The following is a 24688-nucleotide window of genomic DNA, read 5'->3' as shown; positions in this document are numbered from 1 at the left end:
AAAAACATGTGCAAAATGTAAAATTAAATTTTAAATGTAAAATTAAATTTTAAATTTAAATTTAAATTTAGAAGAAACTTGAAAATGCTCTAAATGCTCCGTTAGTCCAAAATTACACTCGATTAAGAACGATTATGAACTGAGAACGTTGCTTTTATAGATTATAAGATCTAGAGGTGGCACCAAGTGCAATATTGTAGTGTCAACCAAGTCTTTACTTTTTTGATAAAAAAAATTAAATGTTCACAGATTTTCAAGTTTGTGGTATCAATGACTGAATAGGCTGAACATATTTAATTTTATAAATTACCTAAAATTATAAAAATCAACGGTGACATTTTATTTATCAAAAAAATGTATAAGATAATTTAAAATTACATAACAATTAATTAAAATTAATGCTGTGACATTATGTTTTAACTAACTATCTATGAATAATTCATAAATATTTTTACATTCCTTGTCCAATGTCCATATGAAAGAACACATGTCACAAAAATACTTTATAACTAATAGGATATGAGACAAAAAATGTAAAAAGGAAAATATTTTACCCTCCCCTTGACAAATTCCTGCGGATGCCCTTGATTGATAACTAATACTTAATATTATTAAGGATATATTGGTAATCTTTACAATTGTTTAGTTAATTTATTACGAATGTGATTCATAGTGTAATATCATACCTCTCACTATTTGTTCTCTTAATAATATAGTAAAATATAAAAGATATAATTTTAAACTAACAATTATAATAATTTTGAAAAGAGCTGATCAACCAGAAAAATAAATAAAAATAGATGTTATATAAACTATTAACTCTTGAGTAGGTATTCAAAAATAAACAATAATATTGTCCTAAGACTTTAAATATTTTAAAATGTATATAATATGCATGTTATATTTAGTTTATGGGATGGTACAGTACTCTCCGCTTATGCCACGAAGACCATGCATTTGATTTTGTGAGTAAGCCATCGAACGTGTTAACATTGACGCTACATACAGTAGCCGACCAAAAAACACCAAAAGGCTTTAGACTCGAGTACATGGCTACAGGTATATACATATGTGCATTTTACATTATTCAATTTGTACTTAATACACATTGATTATCCGGTAGACTGATTCCATATAGTAGTATAATAATATATAATTAACGATTAAATTCAATCATAGGATGCTTGACAACATATACAAAACGCTATGGGTACATTCATCATGGAGATAATAAGCAATTTACGTCGAAGGAAGATGAATGCATGTTTACCATAAACTTAGGTCAATCAAATTTAACAATTTCTTTATTTATCACAACGTTTGTTTTTATCGGATCGGGGTCGCCATCATCTTCGTCTAATTACCTAAAGGTAAATTATAGGTGTTAATTACAATCGTCAGTTCCAAATATGTAATATACACATTTTTATTTTAGGTTTATGATGGGCCATCCGTCTCATCACCACAGGTGACCACATTGAACGAAAAGTATAAAATGACTCCTTATCCTGTATTTTCAACGGGTCCGTCGTTGACGATAGCTTATAAAGCAACAGACATAATGATTGGGTTTTTCGATATGAGTTACACATCTACAGATCAAGGTAGAATGAGTGCAATATTACTGCATTATACGCGTTGTTCGTAAATTGTGTATTTTAATGGCGTATGTTGGATACAAAATATATAGGTAGAGGTTGCGGTGGAAAAATGTTCAATATGGATGGTATGATAATGAGTCCAATGTATCCCATGGTGTACAATAGGAGCTCAACTTGCAGGTGGGATCTATCGGTTCCTAGACCAAATCCGATCAGGATTATATTTAGAGGTGTGTATCATAAATCATAATATATTTTAACATAAACGCCATATTTATCTCTAAAACTATTAGCTTTTATGAAACATTTTTAAAAACTTATGCATTTCTAAAACATTATTTTAGACAAAATATTATAATTCTTACTATTTTTTTTTATCATAACTTGAGGTACAATAACCTTATTATTTTTAGAATAAATTATTGTATTATATCTAGAAAATTTTAACATTAATATTTGGAAAAATTGTTAAGTCTCTATATGGAGAGAACAAAATAGATTTTGGCAACAACTGTTATACGCAAACATTTGTTTCGTTTTTTTTTTTATAGATTTTCTTGAAAATTACTAGAAAACATCTATTTTTATACTATTTACAGTTTTTTCAGTCAGAACCTTCCCTCAGAGTTGAAGTTCTGAGCATTCGTTAGATTAAAAAAGTTTCGTTTAATAATGACTTGAAACTATGCAAAAAAAAATAAATATATTTTCAAAACCTTCAACTTATACATTTAGATATAGTAAAATGAACCGATGATAGTGGTTTATCGAATCGCCCTGTAGGTATTTTTAATGAGATATTATAAAATGTCGTTTGTAGACTGTAGGTGATAAATCATACAATTAAATAGTTAAATGAGTTCGTAAAAATATGTGGTGTACGCCGCATTGTTGTTATATTTTTTTTTTTATTTTCAAAACTTATAGAGTTTAACCTTGGTTCGAGAACGACATGCAACACCGATTATTTGGAAATGTACAACGTCGATCAGTCGACTGGAGAATCATCACTTGTTGCTAAATACTGTGGTGGAGTGAGTAAAATATTATATAATAAATAACCTGTTAAAAAATTAATTATGCAGTTAAATTTTGTTGATTAATTATCGGTTTTGATCGTTTTTTCAGGATACTCCAGCGCGCCACTTCAGCAAAACGGGAGCAGTTTTCATTCGTTACGTGACAACCGTACACAACACTGGCACGGGTTGGGTATTACACTTTGATGAAAAAGGCAATTTGTAGAACAATTTTGTTCTGTTTGTTACTAACGAATTAAAAATAAAGTATATAATGAACGATTATAGGTATTTGATTTTAATTGAAATATAATATAGTATCGTATATCTTGCGTAAAACGTGTTCAAGTGTTTAAATAGCCTTAGATGCATAAGTTCATAGGCCTAAGATTCATGTACTCATATTATTCTAAGACGGTCATTAGGTATACCTGAAGTCCCGAATCCATGTGGTTCACTGTGATAAATCATTTCCCTACGGAGTTTGCATATTATTTGACTCATCAATATAATATTGGATATAATTTTTATCATTGTCTATGGCCAAATTCTAAATGCTAAAAAGAGAATAATTAGCTGTAAGAACTAGAAACTGACGTATAGTTTAATTAATATAATTAGTTCGTTATATCAAATCTTATATTATGATATATATTATGTACGGTTAATAACAACTGGTAAGAACTTTCTGCTATGTATAAATTGTAATACAATTTAAGCAAAGTATAGGGTTAGGACGCAGTGCGCACTTATACAATTAACAACAAAACATGAACTTAAAATAATAAAATTAATTCAAAATACAATAATAGACTTCAATATAGTAACTTAATACAGTTTCAGACGAAATGTTTACCGGATCTTTTAAAACTATTATAGTTGATCTTCTCGCGGTTTTTGCTTTTTACAATATTATATCTGAGTAATTAATAATTATCCGACCACCACGGCTCCAATGACCTACCTGTGTGTTTTTAAATAGCAGGGTAGGTTGTAGGTAGAGATTATAATTGTCAATATTTGGATACTTACACAAGATTAACGAAACAATAGAGAATGTGAGTTACTGTAGGTACTCTTATTCTTTAATGTTAGAATCATAATAACATCTAGATACAATTTGGAGTCGACTCTGATTTGTATGTATACGTCAACTTTTTAAATTTTAAATCTGCAACGAAGGCTGCATCTAAGCAATTAGATCCTAAAACTATAATATTCCTATACCTATACTAGTTGGGTTTCGGGTTATTTTAGGTACTTCACTAGTTAAGTTGGGTCTCAGATTTTTTTTTAAATAAGTAATTCACTAAACTAAAATTTTCCTTTCCATTTTCACAGAATACTAAGGTCTTAGGACTGTCTATGGTCTATTTTTTACTGCTGCAGTTAATACTTAATAGGTGTGGTAAAATAGATTTTTTCGTCAATAAATATATAAATTATTATAATTTAAACTATGATATAAGTAAGTAACACAAAATAAACAATACAAAAAAAATACAATTTTTTTTAATTTATATAGAATAAAATACGATCAAAAAGACTTAAATGGCACCGAGAAAATATTTAAAACACTCTCAAACTACACATATTTTATTAAACAAAATATGAATATTTTATTTTATTGATTGTATCAGCTATTTGAATAATAGTCACGGTTCAGTGTTCACAAACATTTTGATTGCATGTTTCGAACATTTATACAATATGAAAAATTATTTTAGTTCTTACCAATTTACTATTAATGATCTATATATCTATTATATAATCGGATAATCCTCGATATAATCGGATATGTTCTGATTGAAAGACTTATCAACATAGAGCCTAAACAATGGTTTACACTAGACACTTGACATTTTCAAGCAATTGGTATACTATAACAAAGGATTTTCCAAAATTCTCATTTTAAAAAGGTGACACAAGGGTTTTGTGATTCACGATGGATATCAAACATTTTTTTTGTTTATAAATGGTTATTTGCGTACATAAATGGTTGTCATTGGTTACTCGGGCGGATGAGGTAAAATAATGCATCAAATCGTCGCATTTACACGGCCTCGATTAAAGAAACTATAGGTAGGTATCTTAAAAACATAATATGTATGTTTATAGCTTATATCTTCAAAAACTACTGGAAAGTCAACGATCGTTCTTAGATATATCATAAACGTTTAGAGAGTAGGTAGTTTGAATCACATTAAAAATATACAAAGTGCTAAATCCAATTAGCCCAACCTGTTGGATGCCAGTCCGTCGAGGACCGTGATATAAACTCAGGTTGGTGCGCGCCGCGAGGGATAGTTTCCATATTATTTTTCGGCGGGTTGTACTTCGGAACGAGTGTCGCTCCTAACGAACAAGAACCCGATGTCCTGCTAATCGAGTGTCGCTGCAAGATTGTTCCGTGATGGTATCACGATTCAACTATTTAAGATAATGCCTATATGATTATATGAATATAATATTTTCTTAAATCGTGGACGGTATCTACGCTGTGATACTGAATGATGTATGTAATAATAACTAATAAGTTGCCAGCTGCAGGCTGGTGTCGTGCACAGTGCATGTTTTACTTCTATTGAGTGCGTACCCTGTCCGACGGCGTCCATGCGTATCGCAATTACAACGACGGTAATATTCGTATACCGTTCGTAGACCCGTCATATATTATATATTATTAATATTCGTCTAGTGCCGTCGTTCGATTCGGCGTTACAACAGTAATAATATTATTTTTATATTTCGTTATAAGACGCACACGAGACCCACACGCAACACGTACCTACCCGCGACGACGGTGACGCCGACCCAAAAGACGGTGAGATCGAACAAATCCGACGAGACGGAGGTTGTTGATGATAAAATATTGTGTTTTTGTCCTTTGTTCCCGCGGCCATTTTCCTCCCCCCTCCACAAAGACTCGAAGGATTTTCCCGTCATTATAAAGCCGATATGACTCGATTTAATGATAATTACTCCCTGCGGCGAGAAATGTACACACAAAATATTATGATATACGTACGGAATTGGCGACGGGCAATAACGACTACTCGACAAACGACGGATACTTAGGTTAGGAGCCTACCTATACGACCCGATCACGGTTTATTTCGATGTTTAGTATTATTATTATTATTATCGTTGGTATTTTTTCGTTTACGTTCCGCTCCGATGGCGAAAGAGCGTGGAAAAATTGTTACACGCCAATTGTTTAAATTAAAACACGATACCGCGTACAGAAACTCGCACACACCGAGGTTTGTGATAATATTTTTATCATACGCACAATGCCACAATATTCCCTTCCGTTACTATATAAGGAAGAGTGGACGGTGTTGGTAGGTACAGCGTTATCGCCCTAATCACCGTCGGGCGTCGGCGTTCTTTCCCTTCGTCTACTCTTAGGACTTAGATCATATTAATATACAACGGATGGAGCCGTGTCCCGATATTTGAAGCAACGAGTCGTGTGTATACTCGTCGCATATATTTTATGATAAAAATTGAATTCTCCCTGGAAATTCATAATGACAATCAGTGATACAATATTGATAACGAGTGATAAATATGTGGCGAGCATAGTTGCGCATGCTCAGATAACGACCAGCGACTCGTCGCTAATATATGTTTCAAATATTGCTTACATATAGCTGGTGAGATATGCCTCCCATCCATTGTATTTGTATATTATGACCTAAGCCATAACAAATTAAATAAATATGTCAACAATATTCCGGTTTTGAAACAAATCGAGCAGCCACCCTCCACCCAGCCTTGTACGTAACCATTTATCCGTTTCTCATTGGTCCGCTGCCGCTGAAGCCGCCGCCGCCGCCGAAGACTCTCCACCACTCCACCGCTCACCCAGTTGGAGAAATTCCTACGTCACAGACATGCGTATCACGAGTTGCTAGTACATATTATCTATTTTATTTGTCATGATCTAAGCGTCTACCATGGTCCAAGATATACTAGACTGGTATCGATTACCTTATATCAGTGGCCCTCAAATGTTTGTTACTAGGCACGCTTTTACTCCTACTTGTATTTATGGATGGGTGAGTGAAACATTTGAGGACCGTTCCTCTACTACCCTTCGACCTTGACGATACCAGTCCAGTATATCTGGTTCGTGGCATCCATAGATGATAGACCTATAAACTAAGTTGAGTCACTGTATAATGGATGGTATTAAATTCGAATTTAATGATATACCTACCTATAATATCATTGTATATGAAAAACGATTCTGAGCTGTGACGGTAGGTCAGTGTGACAGTGTGGATATTTTATATTATATTTATATTGTTATTGCTTATTATTAATAGATACGGTAGCCGATAAGTTGAATTAATATTATAAAATTACAACAAAATAACTATAAAGAAAAACTAGTTGTCAAAAATATAGAATCATAAATGCTTGTGAAAAAAAATGATGCTTATGTATTTTTTTAATATTTTTCAACTGCTATTTAATCAATATTTCAGGAGCCTTGTATAAAAAAAAAACTTAAATAAATAAATTAATAAATTAATAAATTTTAAAACTAATTATTGTCTATTGAAATTTGAAATTATCCGTAAACAGCTCAAAACAAGTCAAAATATTTTGAAAATGTTATCAAGTATAGGAATTGATAAAATAAATATATGATATAAACTTAAGTATTACGGTTATTCGTTTTTTAATTACAACAAAATAAGAAAATCGCTACATAAGAAATCGAATAAATATCCAATGTTATAAATATTTGAACTTATACGATCATAAAAATTTAATTTGACTTTTTATAGACGTGTTTTTGATAAAGGTAAATAATATAATTTCATATAAGGAACCTTGTATTACTTTTTAAAATCTTAGATCTCAAAATAAATTGCACAAGAAAATTTTTCAGTAATTTGTAACTCAAAATAAATTGCACAATTTCGTGATTTTTACGTATTTTGTCAAAATTTGAACTTTTAATGCTTATAAAAAAAAAATTGTGACTTGATTTTTAATATTATTCAAATGTCAATGTAACAATATATTAAGGGCCTTGTATTAAATGTTTCAATCTTTTTTACCCAATAAATAAAATGTTATTGACATTCATAGAAAAAAAACTAATAAAATTGGAAACTGACAATGTCCGTAAATAGTTCAAAACAAATTGAAATAATTTGAAAATTTTATCGTGTATCAAAAATGTAAAAAAAAACAACCAGTGAAAATTTCATGTATTTATGGTTATTTGTTTTAGAGTTACACTAAAAACCAAAATCGATTTTGTCGAAAACCATTCCCGTTTTTCTTTAATTTTTATGTTGTTTTTCCCGGCGCTTTTGAATATTATTGGGAATTTTTAGTTGACCTCCCCAATGTATCAACTAGATTCACTTTCCCACCGAACAACTCGAACAAGATACTGAAATTGAAAACTGAAGCATTATTTCGACTACTTATCGTGTACACAGACACAAAAAAAATGTAAAAAAGGTGGGCTAGTGGGTGTCGCTCTACTTATAGTAGGTTACAAGTGTGTCACTGTAATGGATGGTGTTAAATTTGAATTCAATGATATAATATTATCATTGTATAAGAAAAACGATTCTGAGCGAAAACGGTCAGACAGCTTATGATATTACCAAGTACCTATATTATTTATATGATATTATTGTGAATAAAGTAATTTATATATTTACCTCTTTACTTGGAACCTCGTTTTAAATTTTTAATCCTTAGCTATAAAAGTTGAACATGTTAAGACAAGTATACATTTTTAACCACAAAATAATTATTGAATTTTAAATTTAATACATTGTGTCAAAATTCGAACTTTAAATGCTTATAAAAAAAATTGTGCCAATATATTTTTCATCTGCTATTGTAACAATATATCAGGAGCCTTGCTTATTGATATTTATAGAAAAAAAACCTAAAAAAATTGAAAACTGACAATGTCCGTAAACAGCTCAAAAGAGTCAAATTATTTTCAAAATTGTACGGTGTATAGAAAATGCTAATATAAACATTCAGTGAAATTGTCATGTATCTACAGTTATTCGTTTTTGCATTACAACAAAATAAGAATATCCTCGAGAAAATCGCTGCATGGGAATTCGAGTGAATATCCAATGTTGTAAAAATTTTAATTTCAAACGCTCATAAAAATTTAATTTGACTTTCTTATCGACATTTTTTTTTGATAAAGGTAGATAATCTTATAAGGAATATTGTATTAAATTTTTAAATCTTAGATTTGAAAAGAAAAATTTTAATGAATTCTTAACTCAAAATAATTTGCTACATTTCGTGACTTCTCCATATTTTGTCAATTTTTGAACTTTAAATGCTTATAAAAAAAACTGGGTCTGGATTTTTAATATTATTCAAATGTCAATGTAACAATATATTAAGAGCCTTGTATAAATGTTTCAGTCTTTTTTACCCAACAAATAAAATTTTATTGATATTTATAGAAAAAAATTTGAAAACTGGATTTTTAATATTTTTCAAATGTCATTGTAATAATATAGTAGGAGCCTTGTATCAAATTTTTAAGTATTTTTACACAACAAATAAAGTTTTATTGACATTCATAGAAAAAAACTAATAAAATTGGAAACTGAAAATGTCCCTAAACAGTTCAAAACAAATCAAAATATTCTGAAATTTTATCGTGTATAGAAAATGTAAATACCTATAAACAACCAGTTAAAGTTGCATGTGTCTATGGTCATTTGTTTTAAAGTTACACCAAAAACCAAAGTCGATTTTGCGTAAAAATTTCCGTTTTTCCTTAATTTTTCTTTTATTTTCCCGGTGCTTTTGAAAATAACTGGGAATTTTAAATTTTGACCTCCTCAATGCACCAACAATAATATTCACTTTCCCATCAAACAAGATACTGAAGTTGAAAATCGAAGCATTATTTCGACGACTTATCGTGTACACACAAAAAAATAAAATAAAAAAAAACACACATCATTGTAAAATCAATACATTCATCGTTCCACTCAGAATCTAAAAAACATATCATTGTAAAATCAATACATTAATCGCTCAGCTCAGAATCTAAGAAAAAAAAACACACATCATTGTAAAATCAATATATTTATCGCTCCGCTCAGAATCTAAAATTATTTTTCTGTTAAAATTGATAAAATATTCAACTTCTATAGCTTCTAAGGATTGAAAACATTCTTAAATAAAAACTGTCATTAAGTAGAATTTTAAGCTTGATTTAGATTTCTCAAATCTATAATGTTTTAGATATAATAAAAATGTTCGTGACATTTTAAAACCTTAGTCTTATCATACAACTATTACAAAACAGGTTAAATGGCCACAATAGATGGGCGGCCCGCCCAATACGGCGTTACACTTCAAGAATTACAGGAGCTTATGAGTTGTAGCAGAAATGAGGAAGGTGTGGCTAAACTAACCAGACTGGGTGGCGTTCATAGTATTTGCACGAAACTCTACACTTCACCCAGTGAAGGTAATTATTTTATTTTTAACAAAATGTTGTTGAGTGTTTTTAACTAATATAATGTTGATTCTATAACATTGTCTAATTAATTTTTGTAGGATTAAGTGGATCTAGAGCCGATCTAGAGCACAGGAAAGAGACGTTTTCCTCAAATACCATACCCACTAAACCTGCAAAGACGTTCATGCAACTCGTATGGGAAGCTTTGCATGATGTCACTCTAATTATTTTAGAAATTGCTGCTCTCGTATCATTGGGATTATCACTTTACAAACCTGCCGACGAAGAATGTAAATTTTTTTCTGGATATTCTCTGTATATAGTAATTATTTTTTTTTTTTACAATCTAATACTACAATTTTATTATGGTAGCAATGGATGTAGAGAACAATGAAGTAAAACATGGATGGATTGAAGGATTAGCTATATTAATATCGGTCGTAGTGGTCGTAATTGTAACAGCACTTAATGATTATACGAAAGAAAGGCAGTTCCGTGGTCTTCAAACCCGTATCGAAGGTGAACACAGATTTAATGTCATCAGACAGGGCGAACTGCGACAAATTTCCGTAGAAGAAATAGTAGTTGGTGACATTTGCCAGGTAATTGAAAATTACCTATATATAATTAAATAACTTAAATGACTTAAGGTACCCACACACTGCAGTGGTGGTGGTAGCTGTAAAATGAGTCCGGACACAATTTACTATCACCGCCAAGACAAAAAAATTTTACCGCCACCGCTGCCTTGTGTGGGGACCTTTAATCAATGATGAGTTAATATAAATATTAAATAGTAACCAAACGTCATCATTATTATACAGATTAAATACGGAGATTTGCTACCAGCTGATGGTGTGCTAATTCAAAGTAACGATTTGAAAGTTGATGAATCTTCTTTAACTGGCGAGTCAGACTCAGTCAAAAAAGGAGAAGTATTCGATCCCATGGTCTTATCAGGTATGTTTAATTTGGATTTTTGTTGTAAAAGAAGCTCAATGTATATTTATAATTTAAGGAACCCATGTAATGGAAGGCAGTGGAAAAATGTTGGTCACTGCAGTGGGTATAAATTCTCAGTCTGGAATAATATTCTCACTGTTAGGCGCAGCTGTAAATCAACAACACGAAGAAATTAAGAAACAATGGAAAAGTAAGCTGTATGATCTCGTTCAAACTTGGTGTAGTTATAAAAATACATTTCTGCATATATGAAAAATCCTCGGAAAATCATATATAACATTATACATTTTATATAATATGTAGAAAGTTCAAAGAGATGTGATGACATGTACAAACTTTTATCAAGTTATTTTATACCAATTTAAAAATATATTTGACTCATTGAAATTCAACTTGCTAACTTATTTATCAGTGTCTGGAATTTGTATCTTTTAAGATATCCTTAATTTCTTTGTCATCAATATTTTATCAGATATAATCCAAGTATTTTGTATTTATTATTAATATGCATAGAATTATACTCCTAAATAATTTAAATGTACTTATTAGTACTATAAATTAAATTTTTTTTCAAACTTATTAATATATTAAAATAGTTGAGTTTCATAAAAATTAAATATTTTATCAATAGAAGCCAAAAAACTGAAGATAAAGAAGAGGTTAACTAATGAAGTACCACCTACCATCAACAGCAATGCCACTGATATCAGTATGAAACTAATTGGTAAAGGAGGTGAAACAGATGATAATGGTGCTGGAGATGGTGGACAATCTGGTGAGTCAGAAGAACCAGCAAAAAAAGACAAGTCCGTGTTGCAAGCTAAACTCACAAAGTTGGCCATTCAAATTGGATATGCTGGTAATTAAACCAATTGTTATCTTTTAAATTGTATATAACTCACATTTTATTTTCATTATAGGATCAACGATTGCTGTACTTACTGTGCTTATATTAGTAATTCAATTTTGTATCCATACATTTGTCATACAACAAAAACAGTGGAAGAACCACTACGTTGGTGAATTTGTTCGCCACCTTATTATTGGTGTCGCTGTCTTGGTGGTGGCTGTTCCTGAAGGACTTCCTCTCGCTGTTACTCTATCTTTAGCATACTCAGTCAAGGTAATTCATATCATTGAGATATCACCATTGTCATCATTGGTGTTTATTAAAACAGAAACGTTGCATTGTATTTTTAATTATTGTTAATATTTATTTTGTAAACTATGTAGAAAATGATGAAAGATAACAATTTGGTAAGACATTTGGACGCTTGTGAAACTATGGGTAATGCTACTGTAATTTGTTCTGATAAGACCGGTACACTAACAACAAACCGAATGACAGTTGTCCAGTCTTATATCTGTGAAGTTCTCAGTAAAACAATGCCTCAATTTGCATCGATACCATCGAATGTTGGCAACTTATTAGTGCAAGCAATATCTATTAATTCAGCTTACACGTCTAAAATTATGCCATCCGACAATCCAACCAGTGAACTATCTAATCAAGTTGGTAACAAAACTGAGTGTGCACTTTTAGGATTTATTCTTGCTCTCGGGAAAAATTATCAAACATGGCGTGACGATATACCCGAAGAAATGTTAACACACGTGTATACATTTAACTCTGTACGGAAGTCCATGAGTACAGTCATTCCAAGAGAAGGCGGTGGCTACAGATTATTTACTAAAGGTGCCTCCGAAATCGTAATAAAAAGATGTTCGTATATCTACGGTCGTGATGGTCGATTGGAGAAATTCACATGTGAAATGCAAGACCGTTTGTTGAGAAATGTCATTGAACCCATGGCTTCTAATGGCCTTCGTACTATTTCTGTTGCATTCAAAGATTTCATACCAGGAAAAACCGATTCACCCAACCAAGTACATTATGAAGGTGAACCTGATTGGGAATCCGAAGAAAATATAGTGTGCGACCTCACTGCACTGTGTGTTGTCGGAATTGAAGATCCCGTTCGACCAGAGGTAAAATATACACTTTCTCTATCATTTAAAAAAATGTGTTATTTACTTGGAGTTTAAATTTAGGTGCCTGAAGCTATTAGAAAATGTCAGCGAGCCGGTATTACTGTACGTATGGTTACCGGAGATAATGTGAACACGGCCCGATCAATTGCCACCAAATGTGGTATATTTAAAACTGGCGAAGACTGGCTTGTATTGGAAGGCAAAGAATTCAATCAACGAATTCGTGATGCTAATGGCAATGTTAGTTTAATTTGCTATTTTGATTTTAATAAAATATGTATCAAATGGTTTTGTTCTTACAGGTTCAACAGAATTTATTGGATAATGTGTGGCCTAAATTGAGAGTATTGGCTAGGTCATCGCCAACAGACAAATACACACTGGTAAAGGGTATTATTGACAGTAAAGTGAATCAATGTCGTGAAGTAGTGGCAGTGACCGGTGACGGTACCAATGATGGTCCTGCATTGAAAATAGCTGACGTTGGATTTGCCATGGTATTAAATATAATTAATTTTGTAATAAAAGTTAAAAATAATAATAAGTATAATACCTAAATATTTTATGAAAAACACGTGCCTACTTATTAGTTGTTAACAATTTCTGTTACTTTTATGAATTGTAACGGTTTGTTGTTTGGTTATTTAAATAAAGTAAACGGGTTGGTTTTTAATAATAAATATTACCTATTTATTTTAGTACTCGTGTGACAGCCGTTTATAAGTGTCGGTGCCTGATTTTCTAATTTTCCGAAATTTTATAAAATTTTAAATTATATTTTATATTTCAGTTATTACATTAATTATAATACTTTTCCACTAATCTACAGCTCGATACCTATTTAAGGGGGGAGGCTGATGAGGTGTATTATATCAACGAAAATGACTTCACAGGAAAAACTCTCACGCTCTGTTTAATAGTTAAATGTTGTTATTTTTTTTTTTTTTTTAAAGGAGAACATTTTTCCGGTCAGATCAAATGCCGAATTTTCTTTTTACTTTAAATAGTGGTAGGAAAATACGTTTGAAAAAGAACGAATATTGTGCATTATTTAAATGTATATTTTAGCTACCATAATATTATAATATTTTGAAAATCAGGTTTTGATCTCACCTGCAAAATGTTCTATTATTATAAATAAAAAAAAATCCGATAATTCTACAAGGCGTTTTTAATGTAAGACATCTTTTTGTACTAAAAAACGCTCTGACCCTTAGTGAAGTGTCAAAAAGATTAAGAACGTCCAATGTTCATATGATTTTTTATAAATTTACATTGAAAATTTATTTCGGAAAAACAAAAAGATGTATTAACACTAATTTTATCTTACTGCAAAATTCTATTCCCAATTATAATGTTAAATAAATTCTAGTCATCTATACTATGATCTTGAATATAATTATGTAGATGTTAAATTTATTTGATTCCTTTATATTTTCATAATTACTATCTATTCACTATTGTATACATTATATTGTTCAATTAGAAAATTTACCCAACTTTAAAATATAAGTTACTAGGGTATTTTAATAACTTTACGACTCATAATATATTATGCTTAAATGTCTGTCAATAGAAAATGAAAAAATCATAATACATGATATAAGTAACTTTTAAAATATTGTATTAATTTTGGACAACTAAAAACACGTAAAAAATAAATAATAAGATATTAATAAGATTACAAAAGTTTGAATAATTCTCAGTGGTTTTTTTAAATTACATTTTAATCATCCACTTAATGTACTCATATGTTTGTTTTTGTAGGGTATTGCTGGAACAGATGTAGCTAAAGAAGCGTCAGATATTATTTTGACAGATGACAACTTCAGTAGTATTGTTAAAGCAGTTATGTGGGGACGTAATGTGTACGACAGCATTGCTAAGTTTTTACAGTTTCAGTTAACCGTAAATTTGGTAGCTGTTATTGTAGCGTTTATAGGAGCATGTGCCGTCCAAGATAGTCCCCTAAAGGTAAAAGTGTAACGTCAAACATGAATGTAGTAACATTAGTCGTTGTTTTTTTTTTACTGAAAGTTTATCACAGAGCTGATCGAATCACTTGTGAATCCAACCAAAATTAATGAGATAAAAAATAAATGCACAACAATTTATACTTTTATAATTTTTTTCATCTAACAGAAGATTTCATCGGTTATACTCTGCCTGATTATATTATGGGAGTAACCTCGGGGGGGGGGGGGTCTCTGTGCCAACGCGGGCAGACCCCTTCCTGTTAGGTCAGGTGCGTCATTTTATTATTCCTACCTTGTATTCTACTAATAATAACAACAGTTAAATGATTCTTCGGTCGTGGTCGTTCGTCGGAATCGAAAGTTGAGACGACGGTGACGAGGGGTGTGATCTGACCAAACCGAACAAAAATCTGTTCGCCTTCTGAGGTTAGTTTTATACGAGACAGAGTATAAACGATAGTTTAAAAATAACTGTTATCTTAACTATACATTAATATGAACAGTTTTATGATTTATGATGTCTCATATATTGTTGATAGGACTCGTAAAAAAAACACGCTTCGTCTAAATTTGAACTAAAAAAAAAAAATCAAAGTGTTTTCTGTTATGTTAGGTACTTGATCCCACATTAATGTTTTTTGAAAGCCATTTAACGTCGATTAATTATTAATATTTTACAAGAAACCCAAATGTATGTTTTAACATGTATGATTTGCTGACGTTGGATTTTGTTTACGCACATGCCCAGGCCGTTCAAATGTTGTGGGTGAACTTAATTATGGACACGCTGGCCTCGTTGGCGTTGGCCACGGAAATGCCCACTTCCGAATTGCTGTTGCGGAAACCCTATGGCCGTACGAAGCCTCTGATATCGCGCACCATGACGAAGAACATCGTCGGCCAGGCCGTCTACCAACTGACCGTCATCTTCGCACTGCTGTTCGCCGGCGACACGATGCTGGACATACCGACCGGCCGCGGGGCCGAATTCGGCTCGGAGCCCACGCAACATTTCACCGTCATCTTCAACACGTTCGTAATGATGATGCTGTTCAACGAGATCAACGCACGTAAGATCCACGGCCAGCTCAACGTGTTCCGCGGAGTCTTCGCCAACCCAATATTCTACGGCATATGGATCGCCACCATGGTGTCACAGGTGTTCATCGTCCAGTACGGCAGGGACGCGTTCAGCACCAAGGGCCTCACACTAGATCAGTGGATGTGGTGCTTGTTGTTCGGGTTGGGCACCTTGCTGTGGGGTCAGATAGTCACCACTGTGTCTACTCGTAAATTCCTGAAACTTCTATCGTAAGTAAAAAATATATGCTCGCAAATGCTGAGCCTCCCGTCGCGGCCACGAAACGGTTTTCAGAATGCATTATACGACTGTACGAGTAACACGACAAACTAATAACTTTTATCCTCTGTGTTAAATAAAAGTTATTAGTTTGAAGGCAAATGTAGTCTTTATTTAATAATCATTTTTATTTATTGAAAAGTACAATCCGTAAATAATGTTTACAATAAGCATATGTGAATTTAGTACTATAAATACAGATATATAAGATATATTATTTCGTAAAGTTATTACGTACAGTTATTTTATAAATTAATATTTCCTAACATGCACAGTTGTAGGTACTACAAATTAATTATCGACTCAAACGTAATAATATTTTTTATTAAAAGCATATTTTTTATATTCCAATTTCCTGTTACAGAATGAAAACGAGAACAAACGTATAAGTAGCAGCATGATCATATACACATATATATGAGATGGATTGCAACTTTAATAATTACCAATTACATAATTTTTGTATATATAAATAGCTTAAATATTATATAAAAGATTTATTTTTAAAAATGCCATAATATCCTAAATTATTTTTTAAAAATCAATGATAATTTTATATTGTATGTAAATTTGTTTGTAACAAAATATATGGAAAATCGGGTGTGAATTGTATCTATTTTATGTGCATGGTGCATTGAAAATTTACAATTTATCGTCTAAACTTCATTAAATCTTATTCAAATAATTCATTATATGTACAACAATTGAAATTTTATTATTGTTTGTTATTTATCCTTTTAAAATTAATTTCTGCACACAATTTAATTTCAACAAAAAAAGAGGGTAAGTGGATATATGTAGCTTTGCCAGTAGGTTAAAAGTGGCCCTAGTGGGTTACTGTATAATGGATGATATTCAATTTGAATTCAATGATATAATATCGTATATGAAAAAAGATTCCGAATGGAAATGGTTTATCAGCCTAGGATATTTCGCCCAAATTTGAACTTAATATAACTATAAAAATAACTGTGATAAAAAATATAATATTATTTATATTTTATGCTTACAGAATTAACTACTTACTTGAAACTTTGTTTTACATTTTCAATCCTTATCTATAAAAGCTGAATATTTTGTAAATTGTTTTCAAAATGTGAACTGTAAATGCTTATAAAAAAATTGTGCCTATGTATTTTTAATATTTATATAATTAAATTTTTATTGCTAATTACGGTTGAATATGACATATCCATATGTCTTTCTTCAAACACTCGTAAAAATTTAATAAAATAATTTACCCCTTATTTTTAAGAGTTAAAGTAAATTTTCAATTAAATACCATGTGTTAAAAATAACATTGTAATTCTAGATAACTTTATAGGTGATTTAGGTATACTGCAGAATATCATTGTTTATGTCAATATGTCATGTTTATCATGACTAAGTACAGACGTGAACTCATATAATAATCAATTTATGGGTGTATACAAATGATTGAATTACATAATACAATATTTCATTGGGATACAGTAGTATACGTTTATTTATATATTGATGTGCGTACTTCTAACTAATGACTATATCACACATATTATCGTATTTTATTGTAGTCTAGGAATTCCGTTATTAGTACCTAGTATCGAAAACAATGTTGTTTTACTGATATTTTAACTGTTTAGTTAGCTTATACATATATTATATTAACTCCATTAATTTAAATAAATTTTATATTTTTCATTAAAATGTGGAAAGCAGTTGGGTCACTTTTTATTTTGCTCTTTATGTTAATCGTTTCAACAATTGGACAGTATAGTAAACAGTTGTAAGTAATTATGTGTTTATACTTTGACAACTCATAACTCATAAGTATTAAAATACAACAAACTTGTATTGTTACCTTAAAGTTAAATTGAAATTAAGAATATTATTTTCAAACTAATATAAATTGTTTTAATGTCTTAATAATAACTAGCAGAAGAAATAATTTTTGATCGGTGAGTTAATGATAGACGATATTGATATTTCAACAAAAACACTCCGTTAACTACGTGTTAAAAACTCGATAAAAAATCAAAAAACACTTAAGTTAGAAAAGTTGTGATATCGAAAAGGGGCTGAGTAATTTCTTATATTCATTAGTATAGAAATTGTTTATAATTGTCTGTATTTGAAGAAATGCGATAATTTAGTACAAATAATTTAACTTAGCTTGGTGGCTATTTATAGTATGTACTTAAATAAGGTTATGGTAATAACCAAGGCTGGGCATTAACGAGTTAAAAGTTAAAATTAAGTTAAAACGTTAAGTTAATTAACTCGTTACTTTTTTTTTCAAATTAACTTTTAACTTAATAAGTTAATTTTTTTTCAAGATAACGAGTTAACTTCAAGTTAAATTTATTTCAAAAGTATCTAAATTAAGTTAATTTTCGTCCGAAGAATAATGCAAATTTTTGAATGGGTTTTTGCTTTGATGTATCATTTTAAATTTCCCCAGTTATTTTCTTGAGCGTAAAGAAAAACTATCTAATAAACCATATTATGTGTCTGGAATTTTTTATTTTTACAAATTAGCAAATTTTAACTTTACAATAAGTTAAGTTACTTTTTTTTCAAAGTTAACTCTTAACTAAATTACGAGTAACTTTTAATTTAACTTAACTTTATTATTTTCAAATAACGTAACTTAACTTGCCCAGCCTTAGTAATAACTAATATCATACAAATATAAAATGGGGATGTAAATATTTATGTGAGTAATATATGTTTAGTTGCAGTAGTACATATAAATAGCCACAAAGCTAAGTTAAATTTGTTGTATGATTACGTGCTTTAAAAGTATTTAAAAATGGTGACAATTAGATGATTACTGATTAATAGTTGTCTTTACCAATTCAACTAATTTATTGTATTTTTTAATTATATGAAGTTTTACTAATATTTGTGGAGCACTAACAAAAAAAAAAATAATTAAAATAAATTAAAGATTAATTTATCGAATTTAAATGAAAAATACAATTGAGCTTTACTTGAACAAATATTAGGTACCTAAAACCAAATAAGCATTTAAATAATAATATTTAGGCCATGCTTTCGATCTGACAACGGACATCTATGCGTCGACAGTGCCAGTAGTCGCAATATTTCTTTGAGTACTAAAGGAAAAGGATTCATAAACGTGAATAATGAAAACTTACTCCAAATTATCGGACTGGTAGTTAAATAATTTAATATATCAGTAATAAGATAATAAATAATATTTGGTAATACTAATGGGGATATTATATAGGCTAAAGAAGCTTCGAAACTAATCGATTCGTTTCGATCAAACGATTTGCCTGAGTTTGTGGATACAATGAACAAATTTGTGCCACTGATAGATGGCCCGAGAAGTATATCCAGTCGAGTTACCGCTCTAGAAATGAAAATTATAAATGCGTCATCGAAATTCTCTACTAAGGGAGTAAGTTGATTTGATTTTGCTAAGTTTTATATGTACGAAAGCGTGGTGAGGAAAATTGCAATTGTGCCGTAGACGGCAACTATTATTGGAATTCCAAAAAGAACAAATTGATGATTTCTAAATGTAATATTAATATAATTTTATATGAGAGCGGTGATTTCTATTAATTAAATCAATATAATAATAAGAAATTCTAATTTTAATTTAGTGTGTTAGAATTAATGTTGGTGTAATTAAATATTAAATTTTTCTTTCTATCACGCAACAACATAAATGTCCTTATCACTGATTTCACATAAATATTTAAAATTATATACAGCATATTTTTTTGTTGGCATAGAAAGGTGGAACGACGTTCACCGCAGATAGATTAGAAGTCAGAGTGAGTAAATCTAAATTGGCTCGAAAACATATAATATTTTAATTCAAAATTTTTATACTTATATAGTTGACCAATTTGGAAAAGAAAATCACCAATCTCGTTAGTCTTTTATCGATTAGCGAATGCTTGAGTAACCCTTGCCAAAATGGTGGCACATGTGTGGATCTTTATAACGGATTTCAATGTAATTGTCCAAATAATTGGCAGGTAAGTGTTAAGATATAGGCATATTAATCAGTGGCTAAACGCATTAGCGTACAAAATAGTTCTATCTACAATCCGATATTGTATATATATAGAGGCTATATGTGTATAAGTAAGCTATAGTATATTATTGTATAAATCAAGAAAATAATTACTTTATATATAAACTTAACATTTGGACTAATGATTTAGAAATTTTATTTTGCTTAGGTCTTTTAAATATTTTAAATCAGTACCTATATATTAAATATCATTTTTGTATGGAATTTTTAATATTGCAATTTTAAACATACTAAAATGTTACACAAGCTGACAAGTCTGTTAGATATATAACAGTTCAAAATTCGTACTAAAAATCACTTAAACTGCATTTCTTTAATTTTACGTTGGTATAGTATATAAAGTTTATATATAATATATAGTATATATAAGTTTAACTCGATAATGGGCGTCATGGCTTGAAATATTTATTAGATTGTACATTATATTCGTCAGAGAATTCTTTGAAAAACGATTATAGCCAAGTAATATTAAATTTATTACATAGGGTAGATTGTGTGAACTAGACGTAGACGAATGTGTACGGTACATGTACACGGACTTAGGGTGTCAAAACGGAGCGGAATGCAAGAACACGCCTGGAAGTTACAAGTGCGCATGTGCGACTAACTGGTTTGGGTTGCACTGTACGAAAAGGAAGAACGATTGCAACGCGGAAATGTCGTCGGAGCTATGCGGCAAAGGCGTGTGCATCAATCAACCGTCGACGGTCGGTTACACGTGCATTTGCAATCAGGTCAGTGTCACACCGTCACTCGAAAGGAAGACTGTGGGAGATTGTGTTCATACTATCAACTATCGTGTAATTGTATTTTCTCATTAAAGGGTTGGACCACCACGAACAGCAGACATCATCCGGCTTGTACGAAAGACGTGGACGAATGCAAGGAAAACAAGCACACTTGCTCGACAAACCCACCGGTCGAGTGCAGGAACACTAGAGGGTCGTTTACTTGCGGAAACTGTCCCGCGGGTAATTATTATATACCCCTAAAAAATCTAATAATATACATAACACGTATACAACGATTTCACGTTTTATAATTCTCTTAGGCTTCGAGGGAGACGGTTTTGTGTGTACTGACATCAACGAGTGTTTGGTGAATAACGGTGGGTGCAGCGTGAATCCCAGAGTTCAGTGCATTAACACGAGAGTACGTGCATATATCAAACATTTTTTTTGAATTAACGTTAGGAGTTCGTGCGGTTACTGTAAAGACGCAAATTATAAATTATTTACATCTATTGTCAAAATTAATGGCATGCTCATCTAAAATAAAATTTAATTTTGTATTTTTTTTTACTTTTAACATAATTCGTCGTTTTGATAACTTATCCAGGGCTCGTTTAAGTGTGAATTATGTCCGCCTGGTTATAGTGGCGATGGATTTAATTGTGTCTATAAATCTGGAGGAGCGTGTGCAATAGACAACGGAGGGTGTCATCCAAATGCTGAGTGCACTGGTATACAAAATAAAAATATGTTTTACGTCATTTATTAAGTCATTACGTATAACTTTGTTTTTACTTTGATTACAGTTTATGCTGAAACAACAATTCAGTGTACATGTCGGCAAGGGTATTATGGTAATGGAATAGGGTTGAACGGATGCATAAAAAACGATAGAACTATAGATCCTTGCCTGAATAATCCTTGTGGTCCCCATGGTGTGTGCCTTTCAAATTCAACTAATAGTTTATTGTGTCAGTGTGACATGGGTTATACAGGTTACATTTTGTTCACAACATTTTTTTTTAAGTATACGTAGTATTAATATTTCATGACGAATTTTATTCATCACAGGACGAACATGTAATATTTCCGTAGAAAATCCATGCTTAATAAATCCCTGCCTAAATGGAGAATGCGTCCATGACCCAGAATCCAATGAATTTCATTGTCATTGTTATGAGGATTATTTTGGAAACTTATGTGGATCATTTTTAGAAGGTTAGTGTATAACGCAAGATATTATTAAAAACGTTATTTGTGCAAAATATATTTAATGCATTTAATGCAAAAAATTAAATTAATATTATTTTAAAGAATGTGGCGGCTCTTTTGACACAAATAATGGATCAATACAGTATCCAGAGTCAAATACAACATTAACATATAAGAGCAACATGAATTGTGCGTGGATGATTGATGTCAATTTGTCTCAAGTCATAAATATATCTTTTGTTTGGATTGATATTGAAAAATCAATAAATTGTTCTTCGGATTATGTTGAAGTAAATATATTTCAATTTTATTTTGTACTTTTAGTTTTCTGTTTTGATTCGTTTTAGATTAAAAACAACAACGACGAAGATGGTAAGATGTTGGGTAGATTTTGTGGAAATAAATTACCTATACACAATAGCATTATTTTGGATTCAAATTCAGCGATAATACATTTTCGATCTGACGGATCCACAAATTATCGAGGTTTTCAGTTAAACTACACAGCAATACAACCAGGTAGAATTTAATGTTGACATATTCTTACTCAAATCTGTACCTTAATTAAAACCTTAAAATTATTTTTTAGACTGTGGTGGCACATTCAATATCGATTCTCACGGGACATTATCTTCTCCTGGTTCTCCAGGAAAATATCCAAATAATCGTGACTGTTATTGGACATTGAATGCCATTCCAGGAAAAAGAATTCAATTAAATTTCTTCTCATTAAGCTTTGAGCACCATATAAATTGTAGTTATGATTATTTAGAGGTAACATATTGATATGGGTAATGATGGTTAAAACAATAATAAATGTTTAATAATTTAATTATTAATGTAGATTAGAGATGGTTTTACTCAACACAGTCCAGTGTTGGCGAAATTATGCGACACCTCTTCTAATGGTTTACCTCCCCCTATATTGACTTCAGGTCCACATGCAAGTTTGCACTTCCATTCCGACGCTTCTGGCCAAGACTACGGGTTTCAAATTACGTATGGCGTAATTGAAGGTATTTATTATTCTATAATATTTTATTATAATGTTATATAGTTTCAACATTTCATATTATGTTTCTTATAAGATAAATTTTGTACTTATTAATTGAAAAAAATACATAATATTTTACTTGTAAAGGTGTACCTGGGTGTGGTGGAACTTATACAAGCATGTCTGGAATCATATCTTCTCCTCTACATTTGACAAGTGATAGCTTTAACGATTTGGAAAGTTTGAATTGTGAGTGGCATATACAAATTCCACTTCAACAGAAACTCAAACTTGAATTCGTTAAGAAGCTTAGCACTAAATATTCTACAAATTGTTCAAAAGAATTCTTGGAAGTAAGTGTCATTTCTAGTTTGTGATGTTTTCTTTACTTACATTTGATTAACCCTTTATAATACCTATTTTCAAATTAATTTTATCACATAGAAATATAAAATATTTATATTATTACAGATTCACGATGGCCCCAATTTAAAATCTCCATTAATTGGTCGTTATTGTGGTTCAACTAGATATGATCAACCAATAACCACAAACAGTAATGAAGTTACTCTTCTTTTTATAGCAAATTTTTCATCAATAATTGAAGGGTTTACAATTAAATATGAAACATGTATGTATAAAATTTATTTATATAATATTTAATATAAAATATATAAAAATAAAATCAGTTTTAATACTAATTAACAATTTTACGATTATAACTATACTTCCATGCAGGTAATTCTTTCTATGATTTCTAAAGAATTTAAGATTAAAAAAAAAAATTATATAATTAAACCATTTTTATCTTTACAATTTTTCTAGTTTACTACATTTTTATTTCATATTCTCAGTCCATTGAATTGTTTCTGATGTGTGACTTTCTTCTCGTGTACCAATTATTAATTTAATCATAATAATATAATATATTGAAAATATTGTTTTATTTTGTTATACAATTATGTAACAATAGAAGAATAATAATCATAATCTTAGGGAAAAAAATATTATGCTTTTCTTGATTTTAATATTAATTGTTGTATATTCGTTAACATTCGTGAATAAATTTTACTTTTAGTATGTGGTGGAACATTTGTTGCTAGTGACGGTATAATTGAATCGCCATTCTATCCAAAACCTTACCCTCAAAAAAAAATATGTGAGTATCTAATCGAACAATCAGTTGGCAAAGTTATTCGATTATCATTTTTGGATATTGATATGGGTCCTACGCATCCATTGTGTTTTTTTAATTCGTTAGAGGTAATTAATATTTTGAAATATTTTATAATAATCACTA

General features: G+C 30.5%; 3 protein-coding genes across 6 annotated transcripts in view; all 3 read left to right on the top strand.

Moving 5' to 3' along the window:
* Positions 1 to 2947, top strand: part of LOC132952559 (cubilin-like) — a 47327-nt gene extending 44380 nt beyond the window's left edge. Inside the window, exons 57-62 of the mRNA XM_061024882.1 lie at positions 909 to 1059; positions 1180 to 1370; positions 1436 to 1604; positions 1691 to 1831; positions 2529 to 2635; positions 2730 to 2947. Of these exons, the coding sequence (XP_060880865.1) occupies positions 909 to 1059; positions 1180 to 1370; positions 1436 to 1604; positions 1691 to 1831; positions 2529 to 2635; positions 2730 to 2846 (876 nt within the window). The 3' untranslated portion in view covers positions 2847 to 2947. The remainder of the gene's footprint in view (positions 1 to 908; positions 1060 to 1179; positions 1371 to 1435; positions 1605 to 1690; positions 1832 to 2528; positions 2636 to 2729) is intronic.
* Positions 2948 to 5122: 2175 nt separating this feature from the next.
* LOC132952563 (plasma membrane calcium-transporting ATPase 1-like) lies at positions 5123 to 17017 on the top strand. Of its 4 annotated transcripts, none has more exons than XM_061024885.1 (14): positions 5123 to 5444; positions 9951 to 10115; positions 10205 to 10396; positions 10479 to 10708; positions 10931 to 11066; positions 11125 to 11259; positions 11701 to 11928; positions 11990 to 12192; positions 12303 to 13058; positions 13122 to 13301; positions 13364 to 13558; positions 14829 to 15035; positions 15786 to 16348; positions 16762 to 17017. In XM_061024885.1, the coding sequence occupies exons 2-14, from the start codon at positions 9956 to 9958 to the stop codon at positions 16784 to 16786; spliced, it is 3210 nt and encodes a 1069-aa protein (XP_060880868.1). In that variant the 5' UTR covers positions 5123 to 5444; positions 9951 to 9955; the 3' UTR covers positions 16787 to 17017. The 4 variants fall into 4 exon arrangements, with proteins under 4 accessions (XP_060880868.1, XP_060880870.1, XP_060880869.1 ...); XM_061024887.1 differs by having other exon boundaries at positions 5123 to 5474; XM_061024886.1 differs by lacking the exon at positions 5123 to 5444 and adding an exon at positions 5525 to 5698.
* A 969-nt stretch (positions 17018 to 17986) lies between these two features.
* LOC132952560 (cubilin) overlaps positions 17987 to 24688 on the top strand; it is a 39479-nt gene continuing 32777 nt past the window's right edge. Inside the window, exons 1-18 of the mRNA XM_061024883.1 lie at positions 17987 to 18162; positions 19425 to 19554; positions 19630 to 19803; positions 20144 to 20185; positions 20252 to 20392; positions 20937 to 21185; positions 21275 to 21422; positions 21503 to 21603; positions 21790 to 21913; positions 21989 to 22177; positions 22254 to 22400; positions 22497 to 22684; positions 22742 to 22913; positions 22984 to 23168; positions 23239 to 23410; positions 23536 to 23741; positions 23860 to 24019; positions 24467 to 24651. Coding sequence (XP_060880866.1) covers positions 18083 to 18162; positions 19425 to 19554; positions 19630 to 19803; positions 20144 to 20185; positions 20252 to 20392; positions 20937 to 21185; positions 21275 to 21422; positions 21503 to 21603; positions 21790 to 21913; positions 21989 to 22177; positions 22254 to 22400; positions 22497 to 22684; positions 22742 to 22913; positions 22984 to 23168; positions 23239 to 23410; positions 23536 to 23741; positions 23860 to 24019; positions 24467 to 24651 — 2793 coding nt within the window. The 5' untranslated portion in view covers positions 17987 to 18082. The remainder of the gene's footprint in view (positions 18163 to 19424; positions 19555 to 19629; positions 19804 to 20143; positions 20186 to 20251; positions 20393 to 20936; positions 21186 to 21274; positions 21423 to 21502; positions 21604 to 21789; positions 21914 to 21988; positions 22178 to 22253; positions 22401 to 22496; positions 22685 to 22741; positions 22914 to 22983; positions 23169 to 23238; positions 23411 to 23535; positions 23742 to 23859; positions 24020 to 24466; positions 24652 to 24688) is intronic.

This window comes from Metopolophium dirhodum, chromosome 9 (assembly GCF_019925205.1).
Source record: "Metopolophium dirhodum isolate CAU chromosome 9, ASM1992520v1, whole genome shotgun sequence".
NCBI classification, from domain to species: domain Eukaryota; kingdom Metazoa; phylum Arthropoda; class Insecta; order Hemiptera; family Aphididae; genus Metopolophium; species Metopolophium dirhodum.
The sequence above is the reverse complement of the archived record's forward strand: the minus strand, read 5'-3'. Positions and strand labels throughout refer to the sequence as shown.